Source organism: Osmerus mordax, chromosome 19, assembly GCF_038355195.1.
Source record: "Osmerus mordax isolate fOsmMor3 chromosome 19, fOsmMor3.pri, whole genome shotgun sequence".
Taxonomy (NCBI): Eukaryota; Metazoa; Chordata; class Actinopteri; order Osmeriformes; family Osmeridae; genus Osmerus; species Osmerus mordax.
Window position 1 is genome coordinate 13298684 of NC_090068.1, and position 20211 is coordinate 13318894.

The following is a 20211-nucleotide window of genomic DNA, read 5'->3' on the forward strand; positions in this document are numbered from 1 at the left end:
TGCTGGCACGTGGTCAACTTTACAGTTTTTTTGGCAGAAGAGGATGACTCCCTATGGGCCACAGAGAACATAAAACCAGAACCAAGTCCTCTCCAACCAGACTGCCGAGGCAAAAACTCCCAAGGAATAAACTTGTAGAGGGGAACAAGATTAAAGGTAAACTGACTTAATTTCATAGGATATTAGTGTTGCTGTTTTTATATATGTAATACAGAAACAACAGTGTTTCACATGTTTTTGTCGATTTCTTTAAATACGATTGAGCCCTTTGTTAGTCTTTAAACTATATATACAATAAAAACTATTCAAATATGAATTGATACAATAATGTTCACAATGTACATTGGAATAGTAAACATTTCATAAGATGTTATAGAATAAAGTTAAAGTTAAACTCTTTGAAGATAACACAAAGCTTATGTCATTCTTATTGGCATGAACTGTTGTTCATCAGAAACTCTAACAGTAAACATGTGGGTACTGGAATTCGTATTTCAACACTTAGACTTAGACGTTGAAGTGGCAGTGGTATTTTACTTAAACTAAGTAGGCCTACATTTAAAACTGCACCAGTGAAATCATTACAAAAAACGTTATCGTTCTTAAGACAAGTCATTTGCACATTTGCACAGAGGGAAATATAATTCATATATGGCTACGGTGCTACATACGACCAGTTAGTACATCTTTCATTGAATAAAAATCAATTAGGGGAATTCTTAAAACGCTTTCTCAACATTGTCCCCAGCTGTTGCGTTATGTAACGTCCGCTAAGTTGCAGGACTGCGTGCTGGTAACGTCCCCCCTGTAGAGACTGTTCTCACACAGGGTCTGCGGAGTGGGGCAAGAGGAAAAAGCTAGTTCCCCAGAGCCCCCTGAAACAGCCTGGCCCGCGGTCCCTCCGTCTCTTTCTGTACTAACAGTAACCAGATGGCGCCTAAGCCGTGGAGAAAACGACCTGATTGATACATATTCTCAAAACGATGCAGTCTGAATAGAAAATCCCACATGGCCCATTAGTTTTTCCGTTCATCGTGATCCTCTCTTTAGCCCTTGGTTAATCCATCAAAAGACTTTTGAGACTGTCGTGTCATGAAGATGAATGTAACCAAATGGAGTTAAATTATAACCATACTGACAAATAGCGAGTCTAGAGTCGAACTATCATCGGAACATTTAGGTTAGAGCTCCAAAACCAAGTAAAGTCTTGGCAAAGGTGATTTAATATTTGTGGACTTCATCATTGTGCAACTTCATACCGTGCCTGCAAAACTACATCTTGTTTTTTCAAAGGGTGATTAATAACAAGAAAAACATGCAGCCATTTTTCATTTAGCAGATGTGTCCGATTTTTTACTCTGTCCGTGATTTCTCGCAGGGTTCATCAGGAGCTAACGGTACGGAGCACTCGCGGTCCCCATGGCAACGGAATTCTCAAATCTCTCCATGTCCACCAACTCTACAGGGTGTGACTCCGAGTCGCCGTCCCTTCACCAGAACAAGCTCGTCCCAACCCTCTACAGCATCATCTTCATCCTGGGATTTGTGGGGAACGTACTGGTGGTGTACGTTCTGTGCCAAAAATCTAACCGCAAAACGGTAGCGAACACCTACATCGTGAACCTGGCCCTCTCAGACTTATTCTTCCTCAGTAGTCTCCCCTTCTGGGCGGTATATTACTCCTTCGACTACAACTGGGTGTTTGGCCGACTGATGTGCAAGCTGTGCAGCAGCTTACTGACCCTCAATGTGTACGCCAGCATCTATTTCATCACCTGCATGAGTGTGGATCGCTACCGTGCCATTGTTTACCCCCTGCAGTCCCAGAGCAGCAGAAACCTCTGTCAAGCCCGTGTGATCAGCGGTGTGATCTGGCTGGTCGCTGGCCTGTCCACCATCCCCAGCATGGTCTTCAGGGACATCCACGAAATGAAGACGCCAATGGTCACTGCTTGTGCCGCCATCTACCCACACGATAACTGGCTCCCAGGCCTGGCGCTGGCTAAAAACATCCTGGCGTTCCTGGTGCCCTTCACAGTCATCGCTAGCTGCTACTGCCGTATTGGAAGGCACCTCCTTGGGGCTCCAAGCCTGGATAAGACCTCCAGCAACCTGGACCGGGTGATGAAGATGGTTGTGGCGGTGGTCCTTGCGTTCTTCCTCTGCTGGTTCCCCTTCCACGTGTTGACGTTCCTGCACGCCATGAGCTCTCTGGGGATCCTGGAGGTGTGCTGGGCTAAACAGACCGTCACCACCCTGCTGCCCTTCTCCCTCTGCCTGGGGTTCAGCAACAGCGCCATCAACCCCTTCCTGTACTGCTTCGTGGGGAACCACTTCAGAGAGCAGCTGTGTCGCGTGTACAAGGACAAGGTTCCCCGGCTGTCCCAGAAGAGAGACTCCATTAGCACTAGGCTAAGCTCCTTCTCCAGGAAGTTGAGCGATCTCAAGGATATAGGCCCGCTGGAGACTATCAGTTAGCACAGCTCCGCCTAGTGGAAGGAGGTCGGCATGACAGGGATAACCTGTCTGGATCTCAGTAGTTGACCCCTGAGTGGCCCTTGGGCCCAGCTCTCCAGAGTCTCTAACCTCCAGGCTTCCAAACACAGCCTCCATGGAGGCAGGCCAGAGGGCATGTAAACATATATTTGAATGTCAGTAAATGTCCCATGGGCCCTTTAAAGGGCGAAGTGCTGGTACGTCAGAATTCGTTTTTTTGTGCTGTGGACATTCTTTGTTGATGTCTGAGAGGCCGTTGACAGTGATGAGTCACTTTTAGCCTGTAAATGTGTATCGGCCAGTCTCAGTGATGCACTAAATGGATTTTTCTATTGTATATAAATAACTTAATGTATGCATATATCAAATATAGCATTTTTTTAATGTGTAAACTACAATGTTTGTGTTAACTGAGGTCTACATGATTTAGTATTTGTAGCCTCTGCTGTCAAATTATGTAGTTAATGTCTTGTGCAGACGTTAACCAGCGTTAACCAGCATTTTTAAGACGGGTACTCCTGCCTGCCTTTCATGGGCAGATTTTGTTGAATATTGTTTATATTGTAGACTAGATGGCTCTACATGGTGGATCTTTAAGTAATAAAGTGTAATTTGTGTATCTTATAGTCTATCCATGTTTACATAACAGAAAGTGGAGCTTTTAAAGACCTTGGTCCTAGCTCTGTCCACGAGAGAGAAAAGATGCATTAACTGACATATCTAAAGCTTTAGTGCAACCTTGTGGTTGGGTTGGGAAGCTGCAGTAAAACATCTATAACTGAAACAGTGTGTCATGCGGTTTTTCATGTCACACTAAACTCTAAAGACTGCTTACAGGTCAACATCCGAAAAAGCAATTCATGTTTCAAACTCATGTTCACACAGGATGTTACACTATTTCCTTCTGTTTAAGAGTCGTGGGTGTATCTTATGTTTGTTGCTGTAGATTTAGTATCAGCCAGCCTGACGGATAGTCTATCTGTGTATCATGGAGCGATCAGCAAGAAAACCATAGAGCTCCTTCTTGCGCAGGTGGAAATGGAGGGTTGTTATCTGGTCAGGGACGTGAAACTGTTCCAAACACCAACTGCCTCTGCGTTCTGTAAGTAACAGTTATGATGCTTGTTTATTTGAAATGATGGTCACGATCACAAACCGTTTAGATTATTCATCCCACCATGCTTACTGATGCATTTCTTTATTTATGATCAACGGTTTTCCACCATAAGACGCAATCCTCATGTCTACACCTATAGAGTCTACCGAAACAGAGTCCGTTTCTGGACAGTTGAGGTGAGTCAGAAGGTACAAGCAGTATTCTTAACATCCTGTTATCAATACTTTTTGCAAAATCAATTAAATTGAACCAGATTGACACCTTCATACTTACCAAAACATAACTCCATGAATTTAATGGATTATATTTATGCCAGATACAGTCTGAGTTATTCTGGAAATTACTGTTTCAGGCATACCCTGCAGAATCTCCACGATATTTCTGGAAACTGAAGAATCTGCTGTCCGCTTATCAGAATCCAGACCAGGGCTTGGAGATCCCTCTACTGTACCCTGTTGAAAACAATGGCCACAAAACCGCCAATGGAAAGGATTCGCTCATGTGAAGACTTTCCATTCATTTGATCCCTGTCAATGCTTGTCATGACTATGAAACAAAAAATAAGAATTCTGTGTCACATATTATTTGCATTTTAACATTTGTTTATTAAAAGTCAAACCTTCAAAGTACCTTGTTTTGAATATGAACTTTCCACATCCAATATATTAACTTTTTCTATTTACAACAACATCCTCTGGAACAGTCACAGAAACACATGCCTTCAGGGTCACAGTCGAGAGTAGAAAATACGATCAAGTGTTGTTGGTGTTTCGTATCACCAGTGTACACAGATAGTAGTGTTGGTGTTTCATATCACCAGTCTACACAGATCGTGCTGTTGGTGTTTCATATCACCAGTCTACACAGATTGTGGCAATCACACCATGGATGTCTTCCACTGCTTGCTATCAAACTATGACTGTATCAACAGAATCAGAGTGACTGGTTTCCTTTGAAGGGATAATATATTTGTAATAATTAGTTTACCCAAAATATGTTATATACCATATAGCCTATGTTTTATATTATTCATTTTGCAATACAACCAAATGAGAGTTTAAGTAAACAATGATAAGATTGTACAGAATGACACTTCTGATGACTCAAGCTGTATTCAAGTGATTATTAGAATACAGATGGTTCAGACACCCGCTGCAGAATGACCCCATGCTTTTGGTTCGACCTATTCCACAGTGCTAAATTTATCATTTATATATGAGAGGTCTGGAAAATAATGCCAGCACAAACATCTTACAAACACAGTTATCCAAGATACCAACTAAAAGATTCCCACGTGATGGCGATGGGTGGAAGGGAGTGAGAGGGGTTTGGATCAAAACAAACTTGATGTTTCCCACACATCTATGTTGCGTTCTGGGAAAAAATAAATACAAATAAAAGTACTATTTTAGTTTTGGCTGGGTGCCATCGTGTGGACGATCTCTTGGTGAATTCTCAACACACCAGGACATTCACACCAGGACAACAGGATAAACCTGAAGAGGGTGAATTATCCAGGTGGACTGGATGCAAAGTACAAAATAATTTTTGAACTCGAAGAGGCTACAGCTACTCCCTTCAACAATCTGTTTCAAAGTTCCAAACATCAGCCCACCTCAGCCATAACTATACACGTGTTTCCAAAACGACACAGAATGAAATATGTTCATTGCCACCACACTAAGCCAGCGTAAACAATGTTTTTAAACATGATACGTTAAGTTAATTTCACCATATTTGTGTCTAATCACACTCCCTTTATGATATCAATATCTTATTTGATATGTAAAAGTTTTTTTTTCTTCTTCTTACGTCCACAGAGCGGCTTGTGTAAATATTGTGCATTTTCCACAAGTTCACTATCTCCTGTTCAAGTACCTTGCTATCCACTGTCCTGTAGCTCATGTGTGGATAGCCCAGAGGAAGCAGCAATTACAGAACTGTTCCTCTAGTTCCCTTCCCCCCACTGTGACTTCTACTATCGGACCATCTCATTCTTCTGTTAGCGGGACCGCTCTCTGCACCGGCGAGTCATCGGCTCGTTATAGGAGACGGAAGGTTCGACAAACGTAACACTTGTGAATCACAACATGATGAGGTATTTGCAGTGTTGACACCATGGATAAGCACTTTTTCTAGGACGTCTGCCCCTACTTTCCCTTCTTGAGGACTCGTCTAGTATACGCAACTCGTAAAAACAATAACACTGTCTCGTGGTTTATAAGGACGGTGAGAAGCAGAAAGGCACAAGCTCCATCCATAATACACCCAGATAATAATACACTAATTACATTAAGCAATTAGTAAAAAAGTAAACTATTACTGTACAGGTTTCAGCATGAGCTTTTTCCTGTTGCACGGCGTAACTCGTAACTCCACTGTTCAATTCTATTGACAGGATTGACAATTACGTAATAATCTGTAACATCACATTATAAAGTTGAGCACTTGTTTTCGCTAAAGCACTTGCTATGTACAATATCTTGTGTCTAAACCGGCACTGTCAATTTCTTTAGTCATAGAAGGAGACAACAGCTTTCATTCACAACCATTTGTCAAGATTGGAAAGAGATATGTACTGTATAAATCAAGCTAACAATTTACTATGTTGTACGTATAGTATGTGTTCAGATGAACTGTATGGTAATGAAATTGATAAGGTCTGCCGTCTTCAGTCTAGCATATTTAACAATTTACAAAGTAGATCAAATTACATAGGCTAGCTACGTCACTCCAACAAAAAACAGTTTAGAGTTCAAATAATCGACTCCTTTTTTTTCCTTTTTTTTTTTTTAAAGAAACGTAATATTGGAACACGTGAAACGAATTACCATCATTTGTCACATTTAAAGGCAGTTGTCTTTTTTGATATTCTTTGTCATCATCCTAGAAAAACGGTACAACAAATCATCGAGCGTCTAAAAACAGACTGTCTTTGGTGAGGGAGAACCGCGGGCAGCAGGCTAGCACAGTGTCACTGTCACCTCCTCCCTGTCTCACTCTGCCTCGTGAAGTGAATGTTGTTGGCACTGTCAGACAGCTCCGGATACTGCTCCACCGGCAGGACCAAGTATCCGTCGTAGCCGGACACCTGCCCTGAGGAGATCAGCTGCTGCCTCTCCTCCTCCGTCCAGGGCCTGGAGCCTGCCTCTCCTTCCTCCACCCTCCGGCGCTCGCTGGCCCAGGCGTGCTCCACCGCCCTCTGCCTCGCGCCCTCCAGCACGTGAGCCCTCTCCTCCTGCTCCGTGGCCCCATAGCGGATGCTGAAGCAGAGCGCCCCGTGGAGCATCTGGATGTCTGCGAAGCGCCGCGTCCTCCCGCCCACCACCGTGGTCATCTGCGACACGGTGAGGTTCACGCCGTTCTCGAGCACGCGGCCCGCCCCTCCGTGACCCACCACCCCCAGGTCCTCCTCCAGGAGTCCCGGCTTCACAAAGTAGTGCGTGTCCAGGCCGTCTACGGTGAAGTGCAGCCCCGACAGGTACACCGACCGGTGGAGCACGGCCGCCAGTCGCCGGCTGTCCTCGCTTGCCACGCCGATGATCTCCGTGGTGACGACGTCGTCCCGGATGGCGAACTTCACGCCCTTTCCAAAGATGGACGAGATGGCGGAGAAGCGAGGTCTCCGGCCGGGCCCCGGCCCTGGGCCCCTGCTCACCCGGCCCATCGGGAGCCGGTCCAGGGAGATGAAGTTCCTCAGGTGCTTCTGGAGTTCACACTGAACCCCCAGGTGAACCTGCCACACACAGGACGTTCAGGTCAGGACGTTAAGCTTCCTGACATGATATTTAACCTTTAGACGTGTGAGTTCAAATTATTTCCGACGGTCCCCACAGCGCAAGTTATTTTTCCGAAACGGTAGCTAGCTAGCTTTAGTTAGCTTCCGGGCTAAGTTAGCTGGCATAATACTCGTAGCAATGCTACTACCATGCTAGTGTTACTTGTTAGCCTTCTCATTACATTTTGAAGCCATACTAAAGCGTTTGTCGCATAGTTTTTGTCCATGGGAAAATATTCAATTAGAATGTTCGAAATCGCATATGTGCGACGTTTCGCTGTGAGACCCGCATTCGAAGGATCACATTTGTGCAACGCTACTCCTTAACGGGTTCATGATTGAGCAAACTTGGTATTATATACATATATCTGTATATGTATACACACATTTATATCACATTGTTTTCATGCTTTGGTGGACAGTTTTTAAGTGAAGTGTGACAGGAAAGGCAAGGAGACGGAAAGAGACAGGGGGGGAAGACATGCAGTAAAGGGCCCAGGCCGGAATCGAACCTAGGTCGCTGCGATAAGGCTTCAGCCTACATGGAGCGCACACTTAAACTCAACTAACTTTGACTTTAGCCTCCCAGTGACCTTCCGGAAGCTTCTCACCTTGCTGGGGTCCCAGTCCTGAGTCTTGGTCTGGGTCTTCATCATCTCGTAAGTCTGCTCCATGCTCTCCACATCCGGCTTGGGGTACCCAGGAACCACGTTGTGCAGCTGGAACCCAAACAGCTGCAGCCAGCTGCTGATATCTGGAAGCATCAGAGACAAGACACGTGAGACACGCTTTCCGTTTCTCCTCAAGACAACAACCGGGTACACGGCAGGCTTCTACCGAACGCCAGGCCCGGGCGGATATCTGTGTTTACCTGTGGTGAACTTCCTGACGTCCTGTAGCTCTCCGACGGGGTAGTTGTTCTTGAAGGAGTACAGGTTGAAAGGTTTAGGGCGGGAGCTCAGCTCGCTCCACAGGTTGTGGTTGGGGGTGGTCCACCTCCCCGCCACCACATCGTAATCCCTCCTCCCCAGGTGCACCAGGCGGGTCAGGGGGTCGTACAGCCCCCCTTGGAAGCCCACCACCAGCTGGAAGGACGGGTTGGAGTCCAGGTAGACGTCCCCGTACGGGGTGTAGCGCATCTCCTTGACGATGTGTCCCCTGCTGCTGAACACGGCCAGCGGCGTGCCCGAGTTGTCGCACGCCACGTAGAACTCCTCGCCGCTGCTCAGCTCCATGGCGATGAGGTGTCCCTGCAGGTCGTAGTAGAGGGAGGAGATGCCGGCACTGGAGTGGTTGTACATGTGGGTCACCCTGGTGGGCTTGGTCAGGTCGGCGTAGAAGAACTGGAGCTGCTGGCCCTCGCTGCTTCTGCTGGCTACTCTCCTTCCCAACCCGTCGTAGCGGTAGTAAACTGTCCTCTCAGACGCCTTGTCGAAGGCCTTGACCAGGAGGCCGTTGGAGTTGTAGTCAAACGCCACGTTCCCTCGCTGGCGGAGGAAGCCGTCCTCGTCCATCTTGTACATGATCTCTCCCAGCCTCGTGATGCGATCTCGGAGGTCGTAGCGCAGCGGAGTCAGTCGGGCGCTGTTGCCGTGACTCAGCAAGTTGATGTTGCCGTTCAGGTCGTAGCTGTAGCGCCACTGGGCGCGGTCGTTCACCGCCACGGCCTGCAGCTGGCTGTCGGCGTCGTACTCGTAGGAGTAGCGCGTGATGTTGTTGTCCACGCCGATCCTGATGTCACAAACGGTGATGCGTCCTGAGCTGTCGTACTGCAGGGTCATCCAGTAGGCGATGGCCTTCATGATCTCGTACTGCACCTCGATCACCTGCCCGTTGGCGTTAAATATCTTGGTGTGCTTCATGATGTGCGTGGTGATGACCTGATTGAGGTCGTAGTTGATGACGCTGAACTTGCCGAACTGCTCGATCCTCCCAGATACGTCCACATAGCGGTACAGGTCGATGGGGAGAGGGGTTTCGTTGATCATGGCCTGCATGCTGGTGACCCGGAAGTTGTTGTAGCTGTAGTCAAACCTGGCGTTCACAAGACCCTCCACGTTAAACCTGTAGATCTGCCTCCCCACCAAAGGACCTGGGAGGACAAGAAGAAATGAGTAATATTCTGATTTAAGAAGACATTTTGTAAAGGAGATTTTAAAGTTTTATTTATTTTTTACGTTTATTTAAAGTTTAATGTTGGAAGTTTCTTTCCTTTGTCAAAAAACCCCCAGAGCCCTTGTGTAGAGGTTTGAGAGTGCTAAAACTAGCCCGTAATCTCAAAGGATCTTTGTTAAACCCACTTTAAAAACAGTGAATAACTACTTGTATGAAAAATTGAATGAATTGAATAATTTTCAACATTTTAATGACTTCTGTCCTTCTGGTATTGAGGTCCTTGTATGACATTATGTGACTGCAAATAACTGTCAAAGCGGCTGCCCTTCCAAGCTTGAAATTGCAGAGGAGTGATACATTCAAACCAACCGAATGGCAGTTAATTACCATGGGCTTTTTCATACCCTGTCAGTTCTGTTAAGGCCTACAACAGCATCCAGTGTAACCTCGTTCTAGCTATGGAAGTCTGAGTAGACTGTTTGACACATGGGAGGAAGGCTTGCCATAAGGTTTCCCTTATGGCAAGCGTTCGTTTAGCACTAGTCGTCATATTTGTTTCACAGCTGAAAGCGTCCAGGAAACGAGGAACATTTTCACTGACGCGTCGCAGCAGTAACAGCGAGACAGCCGTCAGAGACAGACTCCATGTCTATCATCTGTGGGGCGTCTCAACAGCAACTCTCTCTGTATTCATCTTCAAACCAGATAAATCCAGTCAGGCTGTAAAACACCCTGAAAGACCCCCGTCTCTCCGCGCTCTATCATTGCTTTCCTGCTCTCTTCCCTGATTGCTTATTTCAGGTTAAAATCAGAGGTATTGTTCCCCTGTCGGAGCCCGCTAGCAGAGCTGCCCTGGGACACGGTTAGGTACAGCTTCACCATGGATCCACTCAGCGGGTGCTGGAGGTGGAGCGGAGCAGGGGGGGAGGCCAGCCCTGGGGGGAAGGCAGACCCCCAGCAGAGACACATGCATATCTGTCAATAGACAGAATCAAACTCTGGGACACTGGGGAAAATTGCTCATCACTGCACAGCTGCGCAGCCAATCTCCATCTCCTCACAATGGGGCTGATTTGGGGCGCTTTATAGTCGGAGGAATATTGGCTTTGTGGGGATTTAAAATCCCCGCTGAGTTGAGAACTGAAGCTTGCTGATAATCCATGGATTTGGCTCCCAAGATAGGACTCAACTCTATTGTGTATAGACACAGTGATGATTCTATGACTAATGATAGAATTACTTCATGTCATAATATATGGCTTTTATCCTCATTGACTGCTTACTCGTTTTATTAGTTGAATAAATCCACCATAAGACAATAAGTCCATTTATTACCTATCATCCATTTACCTTAAATACTGCATATGATCCTATTGTCTTTGAGTGAGGATCAGATAACTGTGAATGTGTCACCATATGGATGTAACTGGATATCCCTTAATCATTCACTATAACCATTACCTAGTAGAAGACTGTAAGGCCGCAGTACCTGTCTGTCTGTACCTGTCTGTCTGCAGCTGTGTGGCAGAAGTACCTGTCTGTCTGTACATGTCTGTCTGCAGCTGTGTGGCAGAAGTACCTGTCTGTCTGCAGCTGTGTGGCAGAAGTACCTGTCTGTCTGTACCTGTCTGTCTGCAGCTGTGTGGCAGAAGTACCTGTCTGTCTGTACCTGTCTGTCTGCAGCTGTGTGGCAGAAGTACCTGTCTGTCTGTAGCGGATGGTGCAGGTGAAGCCCTGGTTGGTGAGGTGGATGGTCTTCACCCCACCGGAGGTCTCCTCGTAGGTGAAGGTCACCAAGGTGGTGTCGTACAGGATCTCCGCCAGCCGAGCCTGCCGGTTGTAGCGGTACAGAACACGCCGGCCGGTGCCCAGGTGGAGGGTCTGGGCGAGGCGGCCATCATGGCTGTAGTCCTGCAGCACGGAGGCTGAGCGGCTGTCCGGGGGGGTGTAGGTGTTCCTGTAGTAGCCCACAGACAGCGTGGTCTGCAGGCTGTGGCGCACCATGCTGGGCATGGTCACTGACATCAGGTAGTCTGTGTGGTCGTACTCAAAGGTGTACCTGCGCTGGCTGTGCAGCTGTAGCATGACGGACTGTGGGACAGACAGACAGGCAGGCAGACAGGCAGGGAGGCAGGGAGAAAGACAGACAGACAGGCAGGGAGACAGACAGACAGGCAGGGAGAAAGACAGACAGGCAGACAGGGAGACAGACAGGCAAGCAGGCAGACACGCAGGCAGGGAGACAGACAGGCAGACAGACAGGCAGGCAGACATAGACAGCCAAGCAGGCAGACAGGCAGGCAGACAGGGAGAGAGACAGACAGGCAGACAGACAGGCAGGCAGACAGGGAGACAGACAACCAAGCATGCAGGCAGGCAGGCAGACAGGGAGAGAGACAGACAGGGAGACAGACAGGCAAGGACAGAGAAGAACAGAGAAGAACAGAGAAGAACAAACAGAAATAACTTATCCTCAGAGCAGATTTACCACCTATTTGGGATTAACCATCCGCCACCTCCTGAAACGTTAACTTTTTCAATGGTCACCCAATCCCAACGAGCCTCACCTTCTCCAGGAACGTGTAGGTCCAGATCTTGCCGTTAGTCCAGGTCCTGGACACCACCCGTCCATTCTCGTACTCCAGCTTCTCCGACCAGTTCCCCCTCTGGATGCTAGTGACCAGCCCCTCGGAGGAGTAGGACACGTTCACCTCGTTGTACTTGCTGCTGGGGGACCAGACCACAGGACGGCCCATCCTGTCGTACAGGATCCTCAGGGTGAACTTCCTGTGGTCGTCGTAGATCTTCCCCACCCGCGTGACCTGGTTGAAGTCTATGGAGAGCACGTTCCTGTTGTGGGCCTGGGGACACAGACAGACACACACAGTGAAACAGAAACAGTGAGAGACACAGAGAGAGACACACACAGTGAGACAGACAGTGAGAGACACAGTGAGACAGACAGACAGACAGTGAGAGACACAGAGAGAGACACACACAGTGAGACAGACAGTGAGAGACACAGTGAGACAGACAGACAGACAGTGAGAGACACAGAGAGAGACACACACAGTGAGACAGACAGTGAGAGACACAGTGAGACAGACAGACAGTGAGAGACACAGAGAGAGACACACACAGTGAGACAGACAGTGAGAGACACAGTGAGACAGACAGACAGACAGTGAGAGACAGAGAGAGAGACACACACAGTGAGACAGACAGTGAGAGACACAGTGAGACAGACAGACAGTGAGAGACACAGAGAGAGACACACACAGTGAGACAGACAGTGAGAGACACAGTGAGACAGACAGACAGACAGTGAGAGACACACACAGTGAGACAGACAGACAGTGAGAGACACAGAGGAACAAAGTTGTGACGCAGTTCAACCACCAATTTAATCACAACTGTTGATGGCTCCTCTATTAAACAGAACATGGAAGCTGTTAAATGTCCCCAGTTGATGTACTGCTGGTGTTTTATTTCAAAAACAAGCCCATGATGTCACCGTGACATGGTTAATTGCAGCAAAGTGGCTGAGGAATCATCAGGAATATAAATATCTGCTCCGACAGGCGATAATGACAGGAGATAATGTACCCTCTCTGTCTCAGTACAAATGTACCCTTTCTGCTTTTAATTCGTGTAGTTCAAATTGTTCGGAGGAAGGTGTCGAACACTTAGCACCCTCACCTCATTTGTTTTTCTGTGACAGTTGTCACATTTAAATGTGCTTCCACAGGAAATGCGGTTTGGGTATGAGAAAACTGAATTTGACCAAAATAAATTCACAGTTAAAAAGGCTGCACTTATACAGTGCAAGTGTGAAATCATATTTTAACTGTGAGTGGAATGGACGTTTATTTTTATATTTTATTGCTGTAATTATCGCTAATGCACACAGTGACTCACAGCAGACAGCACTTTGTAGTGACTCCCACTTAGACCAAAAGGTAGCGTGCTAGCTTTTGCTAGGGTGTGGTTGACTGTGTTAGCTTTTGCTAGCATCTGGTAGCATGTGTTAGCATGCGTTAGCATGCGTTAGCATGTGTTAGCCTAACGCATGCTAACACAGGCTTTGGCCTACCCTCAGGCGGCGCTCGTAGGCCGTGTAGTTGGCCCGAGCCGTGTCCCTCCTCTGCCTCCACTCGATGAGGCTGTGGCTGTGCTCGCCCGGCAGCGAGATGTTGCACTTCCCCACCGTGGGGCTGACCACGCCAGACGAGATGTGCGGCTCGGTGCTCAGCGTCACCTCCATGCCGCTGGCGAAGGTCACCCACAGGGACCCGTCCGAGCTCACCCGGTAGGTGTTCTGGGCATGTTCTGAACGAGGGAGGAAGTACAAACAGGGGAACAAACATGAAAGCAGAACACACGCTGCATCAGACAGGGGCCTTCTACATTTACATTTAGTCATTTAGCAGACGCTCTTATCCAGAGTGACTTACAGTAAGTACAGGGACATTCCCCCGAGGCAAGTAGGGTGAAGTGCCTTGCCCAAGGACACAACGTCAGTTGGCATGACCGGGAATCGAACTGGCAACCTTCGGGTTACTAGCCCGATTCCCTCACCGCTCAGCCAACTGACTCCTTCTGAACAAATCTGTAAACACTGTAATCAGTCCACGACAAATATGGCCTTGACTGTATTGTAAATGCATTATAGATGCATAGGAGTTATGAGGAAATATTCAATGCCGTATATGTGAAAGGGGGATTTATATGTATGAATAGGATATATTGTACACAAGAACTGCTTAAACTAAAGTAATGCCTTCTCCTAAATATGTTGAGGTGGTAAAGTACATTTCTCTCAGCACTTTTGTCACAAACTCAATGTGTGTCTAACTGAATTCTTTGGTCTGGAAATCTCAAGGGGAAGTAAATGTTTGCTCTCTGTGAATAAGATAGCAGACAACTTTATTAATTCCCAGGTGGAGAACATGGTTGTTACAGATAGACAGGCAAAACAATACAAAACATATATATAATACACATGATACAATATAAACGATATGAACATTCAAACAATATAAACATACAAAAACAACCATGTAAACAATAAAACAAATGAACAGGCAATGTACATGCAGTGACCAAGTATATTCTCAATGTAAAATAGATACAGAAAAACAAGCAACAGCAGCAATAAAAATGATGAATCAAACATAAAATAAAACAATAAAAGAAGAAATGCTGTTCTGAGGTGAAGGGGGAAGGAATAGAGGGGCAGTTATGTGCTGAATCCTAGAAGTTTCTAAATCTAAACAGCATTTCCTCTCTGCCTCTCGGCGGTAACATTCTGGTTGAAACTCATGATGTGACATCGTGAATGAAGGGGGATGTGCAGCTGTCAGAGGGACAGTTTCACTGTTGTCACCAGCTGTAGTGCTGACATCTACCATGCATGAATAAAACTGAACCTAACGACAAACTTCAGACTATTCAGAGGTTTATTCATGTTAAATAATTATCGGACAGCGTTCCCTAAAACAAAATTTTTTGTGTCCTCTATGTGAGACCAGTGCAGTGATGTGCCACAGGCTCTAAAAGAGTTTTAAAAACCATACTAATAAAATCTTTAACTTTATCGCTTCCTGTTTACAGGAATACTTGATGGTATTTCTCAGTTACTGTTCACACTTTGGCCTCATTATTACTCATATGTGCTCTAACTGTGGCTGAGGAACTGTAATTTAAAAAAAGCACACAGTCAAGAACCGTAATTAACGACTGGGTGCACCGAGACAAAAACAGACTTTCTTTTAATGGAATAATCTGATGACATTATATGAAATATGGAAGGTCCCTGAAGAAAGCAGGCTACGACCTCATGTCATGTTTAGCGCCAGATGCTTTGCCTTGCAAGGTGATCTCTAGTCAGAGTTGAGGGCAGGGGCACATCTAGACATTCACACCTGGGGGGGGCGAGGGGGCCTGGAGGGCTGGTGTGACCCTATGCAACCATAAGCCATAAATATAACATTGTAGTTTAAATAATTCCAATACAATTTAATGAAATGCACTATAATGTCTATAACATATAATAGCTCGCGGGTCATCTGAAATAACTTTGTTTCTTTATTTTCTCCCTGGTAGCACCAGACATGAGCTGACTAACCGAGCTCATGTGGTTTCTGTCACCATGAAGACGTTTGAGGACAGTTTACAGTCAGGAGATATAAATAAACCGGACCACAGGCCAGGTACTAGAAACACTCATCTGACCCGTGGTCGCAGAAACAGTTCCCTAACTGGCAGGGCTCTGAGCAGCCCATTGCATTTACGTTTAGTCATTTAGCAGACGCTCTTATCCAGAGCGACTTACAGTAAGTACAGGGACATTCCCCCGAGGCATGTAGGGTGAAGTGCCTTGCCCAAGGACACAACGTCATTTTTGCACAGCCGGGAATTGAACTAGCAACCTTCTGATTACTAACCCGATTCCCTAACCGCTCAGCCACCTGACTCCCCATTGCGGGACATGATGCTGACTGATCCGGATGTGGATTGTGGTGAGAAACTTACTGCTACCTTGGCGTAGCGTGTAGATAGTACTAGAGGCAGAGAAGTTGGTGGCGGTGATGAACCTCTCCTGGTTGGACGTGTCTGCCTCCACCCTCACCGACCTCTCCATGCTCCCCTGAAAGCTGCTGACCTCACCCGTTGGCAAGGTGACATTGATGAGGTGACCGTCCAAGTTGTACCTGGGGAACAACACACACACACGGTCACACACACACGGTCACACACACACACGGTCACACACACACACGGTCACACACACACACGGTCACACACACAGTGTGATCCCACCCTTGGTCTACTTCAGAGACACCTGGTGAGATAAGGCTGCAGAGTGGTCGGAAAAAAATATCAAACTGAGATATCCTAAAATCTGTGGATTTGAAGGTCTTTCTGTGTTTCCACAGCCTGACCACTGGGGGGCACTGTGACGAAGGGGCTGAGGCAGACATGAGAGTGGTGACCTCCATCAGCAGTACTGCAGCAGGACACTGAGGATAGCTTTAAAATGGGGTTGGAGTGGATGTACGCTTTTTCCTGCGGTCGCACAATGAAAAAAAATCGGTTGTACTGCCGATCAAACTAAATTAAAGAGAGGCGAATAAAGAGGGAGAGAAAGGATTCTTTGCTCCTGACATTTCAGTGGATTTTAAACCCACGGAGCTCCTGAAGAAATCCCTCAAAATGCCTACGCAAACATTTTATATAATCACACCAGTCTCTCTACTCTCCCAGCCTTTGAATCACTAACAAAAGGAGACCTTTTTAATAAGCCCGCATGAGGAACTGCCCCAATTACAAAAAACATCATTCTGCACATAACAATGTAATCCAGCATGCAGACATTAATTGTTTATACCATTCAAATCCCTTTGAAATGGGAATATACGTGTAAAAAGAATCATGTTGGGATCGCTGCCCATAGAACATCTGTCGGCGCGGCGGCATAGCCCCTCAATGTGAAGGATGACCGGAGGGCTTAACAGGTTCAGGGTGAGATGACAATGACGGCGGCAGCTGAACTCACTCATACACCGTCGTCCACGCGTTCTCGTTGCTCATGGTTGCCAGGAGACCCGAGTTGCCATGGTAGCTGATCTGCGCCAGGTCGTGGGCTAGGGCCGAGACCTTCTTGAGGAGGCCGGCGTTGCTGACGGTGAGCCAGTACACCTGGCCGCCCGGGACCAGCAGCCACAGGGGCACGGCGTGGGCGTCGCGCCGCACATGCACGGTGCTGCCGTCGCCGGCGACAACGGAGGTCAGCTGACCGTCCCCGGTGTAGGTGAAGTTGTAGAGGTAGTCGCTGGTGACCAGACTGAGCGTGTGCAGGTGCGTGCCGTTGGCGCTGAAGAGGTAGAGCTCCTGGTCGACCACGGACGTGACCTGGTACACACCGGGGGGGCCGAGGCGCGGGCGGTTGGGGGAAAGGGCGCGGACGCGGATGTTGCCCAGGTCGGAGATGTAGAGCGTCCCGTTGGGGGAGACGGCCAGCGAGGACGGAGCCTTCAGCTTGGCGTCGCGGGCGTAGCCTCCGTCTCCTGACGGGCAAATGGAGGAGGATGTTCAACACTCAACTGTACTATTAAAAACATCCAAACAACCCCAATACACACATTTTTCCCTTTCAGTGGTGATTTGAGATTATTATATTTTTTTTTTTACATATCTCACTTAATTGACAAAAGACACACATGTACTTTGACAAGCCATTCACACAGGTCAACATGAGGGGGGGTTTCTAAACCGTCCCGTCTTGTCTCTGCCCGATCCCAGGGTTGCCATGGTGACCTAGCATGGGAGGGGGGGGGGGGGCAGGCCCTTGGGGACCCACCGGAGAAGCAGTCACAGCTGGGGTCGATCTTGCAGTCGCAGTCGCTGGGCCCGCCTGCCACCACGGAGATCTCCCCGTTGGTTGTGACCTGCTGCACGCGGTTGATCTTCCTCTCGTCCGTCTCGGCCACGTACAGCACGCCCTCGTGGGACACGGCGATGGCCTTGGCCGCCTCCAGGGTGGAGTGGATTGCTGCCCTGCTCACCAGGAAGTGATCGATGCCCGGTACCTGACAGTGGATGGGCCGGCCGGCCACGATACGAACCTGGGCGCTCTCCGACACCTGGATGACGATGTTGTTGTCCAGGACGTACAGGGAGTTGTCCATGGGGCTGATGGCCAGAGACGTCGGCCACTCCAGACGCACCTGGAGAGTTTAGAAGAAGAAGAAAGAAGAAGAAGAAGAAAGAAGAAGAAGAAGAAGAAGAAAAAGAAGAAAGAAGAAGAATGAAGAAAGAAGAAGAAGAAAGAAGAAGAAGAAGAAAGAAGAAGAAGAAAGAAGAAGAAAGAAGAAAACGGTATTCAACGGGATTAACGCGAATGACCGTTAAGGACGCGGGGGTCCGCGACGGCTGCTCTCGTTTGAGATGACGGCGTTGTTGTCTGACATGTTGTCTGAAGTGGACAGAGTCAGAACGGCATGGGGATAAATAATGAGGCTGTAGCATGGCAGGAGACAGTGTGGCTGTTGTGAAAGCCAGCTGTAAGTGGTGTTAGATCAGAAATGTCACTGTAAGGTCACTCTCTGACTTGTGCTCACACCATGCAGCCAGGGGACAGAGTGGAGGACACACATTTAGAATAAAGAGCTCCATGGCGCGCTTCACTAAGTGTGGCTGGAATACTTAAGGGTACTTTATGGGCTCCCAATGAACAAATCCGCCCATTTAATCACCCCCTGTTTAATTGGATCATGAAAAACCATTCTTCCAACACAAATAATAGGTGGCAAGTGTTCCTGCACAATAGGGGTGAAGGATTCAGATTGGTGGAGGATAAAATTAGTTACCATCTCACCTTCAAGTACTCGGAGAGGATCTGATGAAAGGGGATGTATAAATGCAAGTCAATTGTCCGTGAATGAAACAGTCCGTCTAGGAATAATTTGACACTTTTCCACACTGGAAACCAAATATACTGACAGCTTGGTGTCCAAGAATTCAAATTATAGGTGAGTTCTCACTGCAGCGACGGTTTGAAAGCACATCTAAGAGTTTCTGTGTTGTGAGAGGGAGGCCTGACAGTTTGTTGGTAAACACATTCCAGAAACGAACACTAATTGACGCAATACATTTTCCCGCCGCAAAATAAAACCCAAATCGTCAGAAGATGCTTCACTAAAAATCCCAAACTGTTGCCATGCAGTGTTCCAGTGTTGCCAAGCAATGTTCCAGTGGGACTCCCATCAGATTTAATCATATGCTATCATGGCACTATTATACTCAGTAATACAAATCTATTTTCAGATATTCAATAAGAATTCTCACCAACTCCCACACAGAACAATATTATTCACTTTCCAAAGGAGTGTCGTTTGCTGTTGGCTTGAATTGAGTTCTGCATTTATTTCACGGTGAAGTCAAGAGTGTAGGATTGGCTGGAGTGTAATGCTTCCTTTGTTTCCGAGATCTATCAGCCCTCTCACAAGCAGGGAGAGCCCTACTGCTCAGGAGAGAGAGAGGTGGTGTTTCTTCCAGGATGAAGCAAGAACAAAACAAGCCTAATATGGCTCCTGCAGACTCCAGCCTCAGTCCTGACTGGGGACACCGCTGAAATGGATTGTCAGATGCAGTACGGGTCTGTGTGTGTGTGTGTGTGTGAGCTTCACTATCAAAGCCACACTTTGCCTGACCCTGATAGAAACATGCTTGTACAAGGGTGCCATTCCCAAGGTCTCTAAACAACAATCGAAATATCCGGCATGCTAAAATGTGTCGTGTTTTTCCATGATGAAGGGCCTGAGGTAAAGAGAGCGGGCACATTGTGTTTGTCACCGTGTCATGCTGTCTGTGTGGGAGCCACCCTGCAGGTGAACATCTCCAAGATGAGTCTGTTACAGATCACCCCACTGCATAATGCATGACATTAAAAAGCATCATTCACAAAGACCAAGCGGACAACACTGAAATACAAAAATCTTCGATTGTGCTCGCGAGGACATTTATTCACTTGACTGAATACTTCCATTTGCCTTTTTCTTTCTAGAGTTAAAATACAATACGGAGGTTACAAAAAGTCAAGGGGAACTGTGCCAAACACAAACCTGCGCCCAAGGGATTTCTTTCTTTCTCAAGAGTAAACAAGAGGTAGAGTTTATAAGCCACCAGGTTTGACATGGAAACT

General features: G+C 47.2%; 2 protein-coding genes across 5 annotated transcripts in view; one reads left to right on the top strand and one right to left on the bottom strand.

Annotated features, from left to right (window-relative positions):
* The first annotated feature begins 105 nt into the window (after positions 1–105).
* agtr2 (angiotensin II receptor, type 2) lies at positions 106–4242 on the top strand. 4 transcript variants are annotated; one of them, XR_010878954.1, is made up of 4 exons: positions 106–156; positions 1379–3598; positions 3726–3789; positions 3966–4242. XR_010878954.1 is itself a non-coding variant. In XM_067256709.1 (2 exons), exon 2 carries the CDS (start codon positions 1420–1422, stop codon positions 2476–2478), a length of 1059 nt encoding a protein of 352 aa, XP_067112810.1. In that variant the 5' UTR covers positions 106–156; positions 1379–1419; the 3' UTR covers positions 2479–4242. The 4 variants fall into 4 exon arrangements, 1 of the variants encoding a protein (XP_067112810.1); XR_010878952.1 differs by having other exon boundaries at positions 1379–3789; XR_010878953.1 differs by having other exon boundaries at positions 3726–4242.
* Positions 4243–6593: 2351 nt separating this feature from the next.
* tenm1 (teneurin transmembrane protein 1) overlaps positions 6594–20211 on the bottom strand; it is a 99338-nt gene continuing 85720 nt past the window's right edge. The window contains exons 24-32 of the mRNA XM_067256708.1: positions 17869–18235; positions 17065–17575; positions 16047–16219; positions 13600–13835; positions 12074–12367; positions 11207–11597; positions 8263–9483; positions 8003–8145; positions 6594–7349 (exon numbers count right to left, since the gene is read on the bottom strand). Coding sequence (XP_067112809.1) covers positions 6594–7349; positions 8003–8145; positions 8263–9483; positions 11207–11597; positions 12074–12367; positions 13600–13835; positions 16047–16219; positions 17065–17575; positions 17869–18235 — 4092 coding nt within the window. The remainder of the gene's footprint in view (positions 7350–8002; positions 8146–8262; positions 9484–11206; positions 11598–12073; positions 12368–13599; positions 13836–16046; positions 16220–17064; positions 17576–17868; positions 18236–20211) is intronic.